Source organism: Lissotriton vulgaris, chromosome 10, assembly GCF_964263255.1.
Source record: "Lissotriton vulgaris chromosome 10, aLisVul1.2, whole genome shotgun sequence".
NCBI lineage: Eukaryota > Metazoa > Chordata > Amphibia > Caudata > Salamandridae > Lissotriton > Lissotriton vulgaris.
The window spans coordinates 177,360,631-177,376,242 of NC_141698.1; the positions used below are offsets into that span (position 1 = coordinate 177,360,631).

The 15,612-nt window shown below is 47.2% G+C and overlaps 1 protein-coding gene across 1 annotated transcript in view; it reads right to left on the bottom strand.

Annotated features, from left to right (window-relative positions):
* MYO15A (myosin XVA) overlaps nt 1-15,612 on the bottom strand; it is a 1,716,372-nt gene that overhangs the window by 1,284,440 nt on the left and 416,320 nt on the right. The window contains exon 22 of the mRNA XM_086939741.1: nt 933-978. Coding sequence (XP_086795867.1) covers nt 933-978 — 46 coding nt within the window. The remainder of the gene's footprint in view (nt 1-932; nt 979-15,612) is intronic.

Here is a 15,612-nt window from a genome sequence, read left to right on the forward strand (position 1 = left end):
GTGACCAGAAGGTCTTAGAGGGAGTTTGAGGACAAAATTGTGATACCCCTCGTATGTTGAAATGATATGTCTTGGTGTATTGATTCAAGGACAGTCATCTGGTTGATTTAGAGTGCCTTGAGTGGAGGGCGGACTGTCCTGTAGTTCCCTCTACAGCTCCTGTTGTGTTTATGCCTTACAAGGGTTGACAGCACTGAAGAAGGCCTGATTTTAGAGTTAGCGGTGATGGTGTGGCTGAGGTGACAGATTGTAGGATCATTATCCCTCACCAGGGTTCACAAGAGACAAATATAACACTACTGAATGAGGCTAATGCACTTGGTGTCTGTTAGAGTCAATAGCTTAAAAAACACTGATCGATTTGGTTAAATAAAACAGGAGTGTTTATTGCTGGTATTAGCTCAGTTCAACTAATGATGAGTATGCAACATAGATTAAGCAACCATGCCAAAGATATCTGATAAAAGTGGGGTAAATGGGTTGGCTTCACCTGATTCCTTCATCTCTCCCCTAACAACAATACAGAGCTGTATCCATTCTCCTATTCTGTACACTGTTGGCTTATAAACTCTGATCCCACTACTAAGATTTATTTGACGATTACTGGGATAGAGAAATTGAAAATATACAGACATGCATAAACAATAGCAGGTTTTCGTATGCAATCAAGCTTGTGCAACATGGTCGTTAGCAGGTCCAAAAACCAAATGCCCAATCATGTAACAAACATTAGGTAATCAACCTGTTTAAAAGGTTCGTCTATGCTAAGGACCTAATCGATGCCTCATTTTAAAAATATAGTCAAAGGTAGGAAAGTAGGGAGCAACCTACATAACAGCTACTGGTACTACTACTACTTATTTCAGGGCACTGAATTACTATCAACCATTTTTTGGAAAACAGATACAAATGTTTTATTGATTACCTCTTACCTTCTTGTTATTTGGCTTGATGCATCGAACAAAGAAAGGATTGCACCTGGAAGGCACCGTCAGATTTGAGAGAAAAATAAATATTTTCTTTAAAAACAGGATACATTGCATAACATGCTATTTGGAAACAGTACAAATCGTAAAACTTTGCGTCAGATTAAATACTCTTTTGGGTTCCTATGAATTCAAAAGACAAGGAATTCCAAGTACTCTCTCAATGATGCCAACTTCATCAACTTTAGAAGGATAAATGTTAGTGTGAACCTTTGTGACAATGAAGCCTTTGACTCCAAAAATACACATCCAACTTGTCCCGTAATACACATACTGCTCTCTTGACAGCTAATAAGTCCTGATGGTTAACTTACAAATGAAATGGCTCAGACATAACTCCTTGAATACCCTGGCATTATGAGTGCTGCTTTCTTTCTACCATAGCAGAGACTTAGGGGTCTATTCCCGAAGGAAAAGGTACATGTGAGTAAATATACATGTGCAAATTTACTCTTAAACATGCACAAATGTTACTACTTTTGTCAATTCACTATTTCCACATGTACAGTTATCACAAAGTGTAGATTTACATGTCTCCATCACCTGAATTCATGGAGTGGAGCCTAATGCATGAGTGTAAAGTTACAAGAAGTAACTTTTCACATGTAGGCAGAGGTGTTTGTCACAGTTGCAGGGATCTCTCTCTCTCGTAAATTACAGGGAGGAGTAAAAAAGTTTATTAAACTTTAAAAAACAAAGAGTAAAAACATATTTATGTAATAAATCTTAATGTAAATAATATTTATATATTTATTTGAAATGTAGAACCAATAAAAAAGCTACACATTTTAAACTAAATTTTCAAATAAATGTTTAATTTAAATATGTTCAATTACAATTTTAAAGGTTTAATAAAAAAGGATTTTCACCTGAAGTAAAATTTTAATATAAATGTATTATTTTGAATCATACCAATTACTAAAAGTTACGTACAGAATTAATTCAAAATAATTTAACTATTTAAAAATAAAGTTACATTTATTTTTATATTTTAAAACTGTTATCAAATAGTTTATAATAAAAGAAGCCCACAATTAGAGGCCTCAATTCCACTCTGGATTCCAGAACCCTACTACTGCCTGGCTCTCCAGGTGTCTAGCAGATTGCCTCTTCAGGTCACCTTGAGAGCAGAAACACCCAAAGCAGTTGGGTCTGACCAGCGTAACCACTAAGCAGACACCGAGTATACACTGAATGCAACATTCCAGGAACATGCGGAACTGTACTTTTAATATTACATAGGGAGCAGTTTTCCCTTTGTTTGGGTTCTTATTTCATTAGACAGGTTTTTTGCAGTTGGAAAGTCCCAATACAATCACAACTCAGTAGAGCACATTTCAGACCATCTAATGAAGTCATCTAATAATGCCTTAGCCAATGCATGAACCCCAACACAACCCAAGTCAGTTGATAAAGCTATGAACAAATATGCCCATCAGCTTTAAACTAACACAACTTTGTGATAATGTCCAACACAACCCGAGCCTCAGGTAAAGTCCAATAGACTGGGGGTGAGTGTCTGAAAGGCTTCAGCGCTCCGTCCATCATTTCCTTGTTCGCAAAGTCCAATAGAACTCTGGCAGTTGGAAATTACATTTTTTGTGTGTTATTCCCTCAAGTTTTTTACCTTTACCCCTTAATTTTCACTGAGTAAGTATTTGTTGGTATTAGTACTGTGTTGCGTTTTGTGTTAGGTGATGCACATTAATAATGACACACAGACACAAGGGTATAGTGGTTTTCTCTGGCCATGAGGGCCAAGCCCCGGACCTTTTGTTAACTCCCCCAAATACATCATAGCCGCAACCATGTGGCTCATATGTGACCGTGTATATCAGACTACCTCCCCTCATGTTATATCACACATGGGATGACCACATCCCCAAACATAACAGACTGTATGCACTTGAACCATGATAACAAGTGATTACGTGCTTGTGCTTTCTCCCTAAAACATGCTAAAATTGACTAACACTCAAAAGGTCTTAGATGAACCATTTGTGTTGACAATATTTAACAGCCAATATGCTTAATTGGCACTATTAATTTACTTATGGAGCCTAAGTAAATAATACTACATGTATCCAGGGCCTATAAATGAAATACTTAGTGGGCAGCAGCACTCATTGTGCCACCTACTAATCAGCCTTCCAAAACAAGTCTCAGGCCTGCCATTGCAGCCTGTAGTACAGTTTTAAACTGGTGAGTCTACCTGGAAAAATACACCTTTGCTAAACCTTTATTTGTACTACTTATAAGTCACCACTAAGGTGAGGCCCTCAAGGTTTATCGGGCAGGGTGCATGGTATTTAAAAAGAAGGACGTGTTCTTAAGTTTTACATGTCCCAACAGTAAAAACACTCCTAAAGTCGATTTTCCCTGTTGTAAGGTTATCCCTCTCATAGACTAACACTGGGTTACCTTATTATACTTCTTACGTGACAACTTCAGTTTGGAACTAGATAGAGAAATGCTGTGTCCATGCAAGTTAACTGTAATTTAAAATCCTATTTACCAATAAAATACATTTTAAGTTACTATTCTAAAATGCCACTTTTAAAATATTGGCTTTTTTCTGTCTAAACCAACTGTGACTCTCTGGCAGTATCGAAGGTCACATAACTGTGAATGGCTCTCTTGCTGTGGGTTATATATTCCTTCCAGACATGGGGACAAAAGACCCAGGTGTGAAGGGACCTGGTCATCCTGGCAGGATTGCTGGAGAGGAACTATACCCCGCCATCATTACACTTTAAATGGCCCCCCTTGCAGCACATACAAAGGAACCTGACACCAGGACTCCCCTTGCCTTTGTAACCCTAGACAGTTTGGAGCCAGGACCACAGGACGAGGAAGAACGGACCAGAACCAGTATTGGGGGTAGGCCAGGGAATTCTTCACACAAAGGCTGGGACCAGGTATAACAGTGGCACCATCAGAATCTCTCATAAGAACACACCTGTGGAAGATTCAGAAGCTCATGTTTGACGAAGGAAGATTGGACCTGCTTGTCTTCAAATAAGGATACCCAGAAATACCCACAAGTTTTCTGGAAAGCAGTGCGGTCTGTTTTATCTCCCATATTACCCCAAGATAAAGTAACAGTTCATATCTTGGCCGAGGCATGGTTGGCGCATTTCTCTGGGTTGTACTCTATTGACAGCAAGGCTGACGATGCCCCTGTGCTGATGATTCCAATGTGTCCAAATCTTGTTTTTAATGAGGATGAGGTTTTTAAAGCAATTGTAGACAGTAGATACAAGATGGCCCCGGGACTGGATGGTATTCCGCTTAACCCCTTCCATGCTCATGACAAGGTCAACTCGTCATGGGCTTTACCTGCGCTGTGCGTTTGACGAGTTGACCTTGTCATGAACAATGAGATTCATGATAGATCAGCACCGGTGGGGAAAACCCCCTAGCACCCAAGGTGTTGATCTATTTAGGGAAGACATAGGGCCTCATTTATGACTTTTTGCCGTAGGGAAGCGCAGCAGGCCTTCCTGCTGCGCTTCCCTACGGCAAAAGAAAAGTGCAGAAATGCGCCGTATCTATAAGATACGGCGCATTCCTGTCCTTTTCCCCTGCGCCGGCGCACAATGGGCTGCCTGCGCCAGCGCAGGCACCCTTGCACCATGGTGCAAGGGTGCCTGCGTTGCGGGGAAGATTATTTTTGTACAGGAAGGGAAACCTTTCTGTACAAAAATAATCACAAGAGGCTTTTCCTCTTTCTATGTGTGCTGCAGAATGCAGCACACATAGAAAAAGGAAATACGAGGAGAAATAAAGACATTTCTCCTTGTTGCGCCTCCCTTACGCCTCCCCTGGGGAGGCGTAAGCTTTTGGCACTGCTTCAGAGTTACGATTTCTCGTAAATCTGGGGCAGTGTCAAAAGGCCATGGATGTTGCTGGGAACGCCCCCAGCAACACCCATTGCACGCCCCTTTAACGCAGAACACTGCGTTAAAGGGACTGATATTTATCAGGCAGCAGTACGCCACAAAAACTGGCGTACTGCTGCCTGATAAATCCCACGCAGGCTTCTGCGCCACGGAACTTCATGAAAAGTGAAGTTCCGATGGCGCAAGGGGCCTCATAAATGAGGCCCGCCGGTGTTTAGGACTCCGATCCTCATCTCAGTATTCAACTCTGTCTGTTGCCAGGAGGTGTCAAGGTCATGGCGAACATCAATAATTGTCCCTGTTTTTAAAAAAAGGAATCATGCATGATGTTAAGTGCTATAGCATGATATCCCTCTTCGATTCTACACCAAAAAGCATTGGGAGAGTTGTTCTGGACCATCAACTTGACTGGATTAAGGCCAATAGTATACTTGCCCCAAGTCAGAATGGGTTCTGAAAGGGGCTCGGGACTATTGAATAGTGCCTTAATCTCCATCTCATTGTGGCAAAAATACAAATACGCCTGGGGAATCTCCACCCACTTGGCATTTATGGACCTGCCAAGAGCCTTTGATTATGACTCCCATTCAAAGCTGTGGGCCATTTTAGAGAGCATGGGTGTTGATGTGGGGCTGGTTAAATTTTTGAGGAACCTTCACCATGACCTCACAGCTTCAGTCAGGTTTGGGAGTGCTGGCGAATGTTCAGAGCCGTTCGGCATTAAGCGTTGGGTACGCCAAGGTTGAGTCCTTGCCCCAATCGTTTTTCGTCTCTCTACAAACGACATGGAGAAAACATTGGCATCTGTTGGGGCGGACGTTCCGTCTGTGGAGAAAAAGGCTGTGCCCTCAATATTATATGCTGACGACGCTGTCCTCTTGGCAAGGAAGGCAAATTGCCTTAAAATAGTATTGTTAGTTATATCAGCTTCATGAAAGATCTGGAGCTAAATTTTAAGAAAACATTTACAATGATATGTGGCACAAGAAATACCAAAAGCTGTACCCTAAATATTGATGGCAAACCCCTGGATAGGGTTAGTTTATTTCCCTATTTATACCTGGAGTTTGATGAATGATGTACCTGGCTTACCTGTATTAAAAATAGAATATCCTGATACACTCAAGCTGTAGGCACTACTTCCTCTCTTGCTATGTGTTTTGGTAAAAAGCCCATTGCTCCTATACTAGAGATATACAATCGGAAATGCCTGCCGATTTTAACGTATGGAATAAGTATCTGGGGTTGTAGGGATGCACATGTGATGCAGATAGAGGAGAATAGATTCTGCTGCTGGTTATTAGGTGTTCCTCCCTCATCCCGCATTTATCCCTACACTTGGAGCTAGTCATGAGCATGTCCAAGATACCATCAATGTTTCCCCCTTGGCTCTCTTGGTGCTCAATTAGGTCCAACAAAGAAGCCGAATTCAATCGGGCTGTCATTGGAGATTGTCTAACCTGTGCACGTGGCTTGGCCATTCCATGGTTACAATGTATTCAAAATTGCTTCTCGGCGCTTGGCTGTGCCTCTCTGTTTGAGCACCCCAAGTTCATCCAAAAATTAGAAAAAGTGGGTCTGGCATAGTATTTACAAGTGCAAAAACAACAAGTGATGGACAGAATGCAGAACAATGTCATACATTCACCCCAGTACAGAGATCTGGACCTAAATCCATAGTTATTTTGCACTCCACACCACCCCAGTTCAGACATGGCCATATGCAAATCAGCCTTGACCCTGTGCCTCATGGGAACAGTCCAGCCCGAACTGCCAAGCCATGTCTTCCCTGGACCGGACTCAAGCATCCTAGGACCGGTTTCTAGCTATCAGCCATCTTCAGCCAGGATAGCTTGACTCCAGTGGTGTGGAGAGCACGGACTCACGTCTGAGCATACCCGTTCCACTCGGGGTGACAAATGCAAAAACAACAATTGATGGACAGAATGCAGAACAATGTCATACATTCACCCCAGTACAGAGATCTGGGCCTAAATCAATATTTTTTGGCACTCCACACCACCCCATTTCAGACATGGCAATATGCAAATCAGCCTTGACCCTGTGCCTCATGGGAACAGTCCAGCCCGAACTGCCAAGCCATGTCTTCCCTGGACCGGAATCAAGCATCCTAGGACCAGTTTCTGGCTATCAGCCATCTTCAGCCAGGATAGCTTGACTCCAGTGGTGTGGAGAGCACAGGACTCACGTCTGAGCATACCCGCCCCACTCGGGTGACAAATGCAAAAACAACAAGTGATGGACAGAATGCAGAACAATGTCATACATTCACCCCAGTAAAGAGATCTGGGCCTAAATCCATCTTTTTTTTTGCACTCCACACCACCCTAGTTCAGACATGGTCATATGCAAATCAGCCTTGACCATGTGCCTCATGGGAACAGTCCAGCCCAAACTGCCAAGCCATGTCTTCCCTGGACCGGATTCAAACATCCTAGGACCAGTTTCTGGCTATCAGCCGTCTTCAGCCAGGATAGCTTGACTCCAGTGGTGTAGAGAGCACCGGACTCACGTCTGAGCATACCCGTCCCACGCGGGGTGACAAATGCAAAAACAACAATTGATGGACAGAATGCAGAACAATGTCATACATTCACCCCAGTACAGAGATCTGGGCCTAAATCCATAGTGTTTTTTTGCACTCCACACCACCCCATTTCAGACATGGCCATATGCAAATCAGCCTTGACCCTGTGCCTCATGGGAACAGTCCAGCCCGAACTGCCAAGCTATGTCTTCCCTGGACCGGAATCAAGCATCCTAGGACCAGTTTCTGGCTATCAGCCGTCTTCAGCTAGGATAGCTTGACTACAGTGGTGTGGAGAGCACAGGACTCACGTCTGAGCATACCCGTCCCACTCGGGGTGACAAATTCAAAAACAACAATTGATGGACAAAATGCAGAACAATGTCATACATTCACCCCAGTACAGAGATCTGGGCCTAAATCCATCGTTTTGTTGCACTCCACACCACCCCAGCTCAGACATGGTCATATGCAAATCAGCCTTGACACTGTGCCTCATGGGAACAGTCCAGCCCGAACTGCCAAGCCATGTCTTCCCTGGACCGGAATCAAGCATCCTAGGACCAGTTTCTGGCTATCAGCCGTCTTCAGCCAGGATAGCTTGACTACAGTGGTGTGGAGAGCACGGGACTCATGTCTGAGCATACCCGTCCCACTCGGGGTGACAAAAGCAAAAACAACAATTGATGGACAGAATGCAGAACAATGTCATACATTCACCCCAGTACAGAGATGTGGGCCTAAATCAATCGTTTTTTTGCACTCCACACCACCCCATTTCAGACATGGCCATATGCAAATCAGCCTTGACCCTGTGCCTCATGGGAACAGTCCAGCCCGAACTGCCAAGCTATGTCTTCCCTGGACCGGAATCAAGCATCCTAGGACCAGTTTCTGGCTATCAGCCGTCTTCAGCCAGGATAGCTTGACTACAGTGGTGTGGAGAGCACAGGACTCACGTCTGAGCATACCCGTCCCACTCGGGGTGACAAATTCAAAAACAACAATTGATGGACAAAATGCAGAACAATGTCATACATTCACCCCAGTACAGAGATCTGGGCCTAAATCCATCGTTTTTTTGCACTCCACACCACCCCAGCTCAGACATGGTCATATGCAAATCAGCCTTGACACTGTGCCTCATGGGAACAGTCCAGCCCGAACTGCCAAGCCATGTCTTCCCTGGACCAGAATCAAGCATCCGAGGACCAGTTTCTGGCTATCAGCCGTCTTCAGCCAGGATAGCTTGACTACAGTGGTGTGGAGAGCACGGGACTCATGTCTGAGCATACCCGTCCCACTCGGGGTGACAAAAGCAAAAACAACAATTGATGGACAGAATGCAGAACAATGTCATACATTCACCCCAGTACAGAGATGTGGGCCTAAATCAATCGTTTTTTTGCACTCCACACCACCCCAGTTCAGACATGGCCATATGCAAATCAGCCTTGACCCTGTGCCTCATGGGAACAGTCCAGCCCGAACTGCCAAGCCATGTCTTCCCTGGACCGGAATCAAGCATCCTAGGACCGGTTTCTGGCTATCAACCGTCTTCAGCCAGGATAGCTTGACTCCAATGGTGTGGAGAGCATGGGACTCACGTCTGAGCATACCCGTCTCACTCGGGGTGACAAATGCAAAAACAACAATTGATGTACAGAATGCAGAACAATGTCATACATTCACCCCAACACAGAAATCTGGGCCAAAATCCCTCGTTTTTTTGCACTCCACACCACCCCATTCAGACATGGCCATATGCAAATCAGCCTTGACCCTGTGCCTCATGGGAACAGTCCAGCCCGAACTGCCAAGCTATGTCTTCCCTGGACCGGAATCAAGCATCCTAGGACCAGTTTCTGGCTATCAGCCGTCTTCAGCTAGGATAGCTTGACTACAGTGGTGTGGAGAGCACAGGACTCACGTCTGAGCATACCCGTCCCACTCGGGGTGACAAATTCAAAAACAACAATTGATGGACAAAATGCAGAACAATGTCATACATTCACCCCAGTACAGAGATCTGGGCCTAAATCCATCGTTTTGTTGCACTCCACACCACCCCATTTCAGACATGGCAATATGCAAATCAGCCTTGACCCTGTGCCTCATGGGAACAGTCCAGCCCGAACTGCCAAGCCATGTCTTCCCTGGACCGGAATCAAGCATCCTAGGACCAGTTTCTGGCTATCAGCCATCTTCAGCCAGGATAGCTTGACTCCAGTGGTGTGGAGAGCACAGGACTCACGTCTGAGCATACCCGCCCCACTCGGGTGACAAATGCAAAAACAACAAGTGATGGACAGAATGCAGAACAATGTCATACATTCACCCCAGTAAAGAGATCTGGGCCTAAATCCATCTTTTTTTTTGCACTCCACACCACCCTAGTTCAGACATGGTCATATGCAAATCAGCCTTGACCATGTGCCTCATGGGAACAGTCCAGCCCAAACTGCCAAGCCATGTCTTCCCTGGACCGGATTCAAACATCCTAGGACCAGTTTCTGGCTATCAGCCGTCTTCAGCCAGGATAGCTTGACTCCAGTGGTGTAGAGAGCACCGGACTCACGTCTGAGCATACCCGTCCCACGCGGGGTGACAAATGCAAAAACAACAATTGATGGACAGAATGCAGAACAATGTCATACATTCACCCCAGTACAGAGATCTGGGCCTAAATCCATAGTGTTTTTTTGCACTCCACACCACCCCATTTCAGACATGGCCATATGCAAATCAGCCTTGACCCTGTGCCTCATGGGAACAGTCCAGCCCGAACTGCCAAGCTATGTCTTCCCTGGACCGGAATCAAGCATCCTAGGACCAGTTTCTGGCTATCAGCCGTCTTCAGCTAGGATAGCTTGACTACAGTGGTGTGGAGAGCACAGGACTCACGTCTGAGCATACCCGTCCCACTCGGGGTGACAAATTCAAAAACAACAATTGATGGACAAAATGCAGAACAATGTCATACATTCACCCCAGTACAGAGATCTGGGCCTAAATCCATCGTTTTGTTGCACTCCACACCACCCCAGCTCAGACATGGTCATATGCAAATCAGCCTTGACACTGTGCCTCATGGGAACAGTCCAGCCCGAACTGCCAAGCCATGTCTTCCCTGGACCGGAATCAAGCATCCTAGGACCAGTTTCTGGCTATCAGCCGTCTTCAGCCAGGATAGCTTGACTACAGTGGTGTGGAGAGCACGGGACTCATGTCTGAGCATACCCGTCCCACTCGGGGTGACAAAAGCAAAAACAACAATTGATGGACAGAATGCAGAACAATGTCATACATTCACCCCAGTACAGAGATGTGGGCCTAAATCAATCGTTTTTTTGCACTCCACACCACCCCATTTCAGACATGGCCATATGCAAATCAGCCTTGATCCTGTGCCTCATGGGAACAGTCCAGCCCGAACTGCCAAGCTATGTCTTCCCTGGACCGGAATCAAGCATCCTAGGACCAGTTTCTGGCTATCAGCCGTCTTCAGCCAGGATAGCTTGACTACAGTGGTGTGGAGAGCACAGGACTCACGTCTGAGCATACCCGTCCCACTCGGGGTGACAAATTCAAAAACAACAATTGATGGACAAAATGCAGAACAATGTCATACATTCACCCCAGTACAGAGATCTGGGCCTAAATCCATCGTTTTTTTGCACTCCACACCACCCCAGCTCAGACATGGTCATATGCAAATCAGCCTTGACACTGTGCCTCATGGGAACAGTCCAGCCCGAACTGCCAAGCCATGTCTTCCCTGGACCAGAATCAAGCATCCGAGGACCAGTTTCTGGCTATCAGCCGTCTTCAGCCAGGATAGCTTGACTACAGTGGTGTGGAGAGCACGGGACTCATGTCTGAGCATACCCGTCCCACTCGGGGTGACAAAAGCAAAAACAACAATTGATGGACAGAATGCAGAACAATGTCATACATTCACCCCAGTACAGAGATGTGGGCCTAAATCAATCGTTTTTTTGCACTCCACACCACCCCAGTTCAGACATGGCCATATGCAAATCAGCCTTGACCCTGTGCCTCATGGGAACAGTCCAGCCCGAACTGCCAAGCCATGTCTTCCCTGGACCGGAATCAAGCATCCTAGGACCGGTTTCTGGCTATCAACCGTCTTCAGCCAGGATAGCTTGACTCCAATGGTGTGGAGAGCATGGGACTCACGTCTGAGCATACCCGTCTCACTCGGGGTGACAAATGCAAAAACAACAATTGATGTACAGAATGCAGAACAATGTCATACATTCACCCCAACACAGAAATCTGGGCCAAAATCCCTCGTTTTTTTGCACTCCACACCACCCCATTCAGACATGGCCATATGCAAATCAGCCTTGACCCTGTGCCTCATGGGAACAGTCCAGCCCGAACTGCCAAGCTATGTCTTCCCTGGACCGGAATCAAGCATCCTAGGACCAGTTTCTGGCTATCAGCCGTCTTCAGCTAGGATAGCTTGACTACAGTGGTGTGGAGAGCACAGGACTCACGTCTGAGCATACCCGTCCCACTCGGGGTGACAAATTCAAAAACAACAATTGATGGACAAAATGCAGAACAATGTCATACATTCACCCCAGTACAGAGATCTGGGCCTAAATCCATCGTTTTGTTGCACTCCACACCACCCCAGCTCAGACATGGTCATATGCAAATCAGCCTTGACACTGTGCCTCATGGGAACAGTCCAGCCCGAACTGCCAAGCCATGTCTTCCCTGGACCGGAATCAAGCATCCTAGGACCAGTTTCTGGCTATCAGCCGTCTTCAGCCAGGATAGCTTGACTACAGTGGTGTGGAGAGCACGGGACTCATGTCTGAGCATACCCGTCCCACTCGGGGTGACAAAAGCAAAAAACAACAATTGATGGACAGAATGCAGAACAATGTCATACATTCACCCCAGTACAGAGATGTGGGCCTAAATCAATCGTTTTTTTGCACTCCACACCACCCCATTTCAGACATGGCCATATGCAAATCAGCCTTGACCCTGTGCCTCATGGGAACAGTCCAGCCCGAACTGCCAAGCTATGTCTTCCCTGGACCGGAATCAAGCATCCTAGGACCAGTTTCTGGCTATCAGCCGTCTTCAGCCAGGATAGCTTGACTACAGTGGTGTGGAGAGCACAGGACTCACGTCCGAGCATACCCGTCCCACTCGGGGTGACAAATTCAAAAACAACAATTGATGGACAAAATGCAGAACAATGTCATACATTCACCCCAGTACAGAGATCTGGGCCTAAATCCATCGTTTTTTTGCACTCCACACCACCCCAGCTCAGACATGGTCATATGCAAATCAGCCTTGACACTGTGCCTCATGGGAACAGTCCAGCCCGAACTGTCAAGCCATGTCTTCCCTGGACCAGAATCAAGCATCCGAGGACCAGTTTCTGGCTATCAGCCGTCTTCAGCCAGGATAGCTTGACTACAGTGGTGTGGAGAGCACGGGACTCATGTCTGAGCATACCCGTCCCACTCGGGGTGACAAAAGCAAAAACAACAATTGATGGACAGAATGCAGAACAATGTCATACATTCACCCCAGTACAGAGATGTGGGCCTAAATCAATCGTTTTTTTGCACTCCACACCACCCCAGTTCAGACATGGCCATATGCAAATCAGCCTTGACCCTGTGCCTCATGGGAACAGTCCAGCCAGAACTGCCAAGCCATGTCTTCCCTGGACCGGAATCAAGCATCCTAGGACCGGTTTCTGGCTATCAACCGTCTTCAGCCAGGATAGCTTGACTCCAATGGTGTGGAGAGCATGGGACTCACGTCTGAGCATACCCGTCTCACTCGGGGTGACAAATGCAAAAACAACAATTGATGTACAGAATGCAGAACAATGTCATACATTCACCCCAACACAGAAATCTGGGCCAAAATCCCTCGTTTTTTTGCACTCCACACCACCCCATTCAGACATGGCCATATGCAAATCAGCCTTGACCCTGTGCCTCATGGGAACAGTCCAACCCGAACTGCCAAGCCATGTCTTCCCTGGACTGGAATCAAGCATCCTAGGACCGGTTTCTGGCTATCAGCCGTCTTCAGCCAGGATAGCTTGACTCCAGTGACGTCGAGAGCACGGGACTCACGTCTGAGCATACCCGTCCCACTCGGGTGAGTTTTTTCAAGCACAAACAAATACTAGGGAACTGGGGGGGCATGGCTACAAGCCGACCGAGATGGCGGTGTAGTGAAAGAGCTCTTAGACCGAAGCGGCTCTTACTGCATAAATCCGTCTGCTGATCCGGCTTAAGTGTTCCTTCTGAAGCTGATCCGGAGTGTAGAGGCTGAGGGGTACTGGCCGATTCTATCCCGGACAAAATCGGGTGAGAAATACTGAAGGAAGGCCGTGGAGGCGAAGCGGGCCCTTCCGCGTACCTGGACCCCGTCCTAACGCTGAGCCGCGGGCCGACCGAAAGTGCCCTGTGGATGGTGAAATTCACCGGAAGGTACCGCAGATCGAAAGTGGATCGCTTCGGCGGTCAGCATGGGTGGAAGAGGAGGTGAGGCAGTTGCGGACGACTAGACTCCCAGCGGCGCTGCCACCCACGAGACGACGGAAAATTAATACGGAGCCCCAGCGACGGAGCGCCTGTTACGCTCGGCGCGCTCCGGGACCCGGGGGGACTTGAGGACCGCTGTGCTGACAGGGCTCGGAGGCGGCGCCTGTTCCCAGCTCTCCCTGGAGAAGAGTAAATTTACCCAACAGAGGCAGTGGTGCTAGTGGTGTGCGAGCACCTGGCCTCTGGGAGTGTCCATAGCTGGGTCTTGAGGTGAGCGGTGCTGCTGAGAAGGTTATACCGCCTAAAACAGACCGGGAGTGCTGGCTGGTGACCGGAGGCGTGAGGACCTGTGGGCTTCGCAGGGGAGTGGTAGTGGAGCCATTGATTTACTGCTCCTTGCCTAAATACGTCACCATATTGATACACCTTGTGGCGGAGAAGGGGCTCTGGAAGACGACGCCATTTTGATACTGCTGCCCCACAACGCGAAACAGCGGTCAAATAGGCATACTGTGGAACGGAAGCACAGGTATAATAGCGAGACAACAGCCAGACACAATGGAGGGAAGGGGACCCAGGAATACCGCGGCACAATCAAAACTAGAGAAATACGTCTTCGATAAAACCGCCGCACAACATCCGGAAGGACGCCCGTCCACAGGCAAGAGCCCTGAGGGAGATGGTGGCAAAAAAGTAACATTGGAGGATCTAATGAAAATGCTCTCCAGCGTCCAGGTGACGGTGGGTTCTATCTCTACAGACGTTGGCCTACTGAGGGCGGATCTCCACAAGATGACGGAGTGAGTGGCGCAGGTAGAAGTGGTCACAAAATCTTTAGTGGAGGACATCTCGGAACTACAGCTGGCTGCGGAGCGCATGGAAGCGATCACCAGGAAGCTACAGGAGCGACTGGACGATCAGGAAGGACGCTCTTGGAGGAACAACGTCCGAATCCTAGGCATACCAGAGTCTGAAGGCAAGCAAACGATGGATCTATATGTGGAAGACTTAATTAAGACAAAATTGCAACCGAAGGGCCTCTCTCATTTCTTCTCTGTAGAAAGAGCGCATAGAGTCCCTGGGGGAGCGCCGAAACCGGGGGCACCGCCGCGGCCAGTGCTGGCTAGACTCTTTAATTTTCGTGATAGGGATGCCATACTTCAAACAGGCAGGATGACTGCACCTATTAAAATACAGAATTCCACCATCGCCTTCTTCCCAGTCTACACAGCTGAGGTGACCCGGCGATGGAAGACTTTTGCGGACATCAAAAAAGCCTTAAGGGCCAAAGAGTTACCCTACTCCATGCTTTTCCCGCCGAGATTAAGAATAGTAGATAATCACAAAGCGTGGTTCTTCGACACCCCTGAAGCGGCAAGAGAATGGCTGGATGATTGGAGGCGTGTGGAGGCTCCTCGGCGAACGGGCAGAGGTCAGCGCAACCAAAAGACAGATAACCAGACGAGTCACCAGGCATCGCAGGGACATAGCCAGGACCTATTTGCGGAATCAGGTCTGGAGGAAGGAGAACATCCGGAGGAGTGAACGCCAGAAGGCACGGCCATTGGTCACAAACTCTTCAGCAAACTGACTATGAGACCCTTGGAATCAACTCTGTG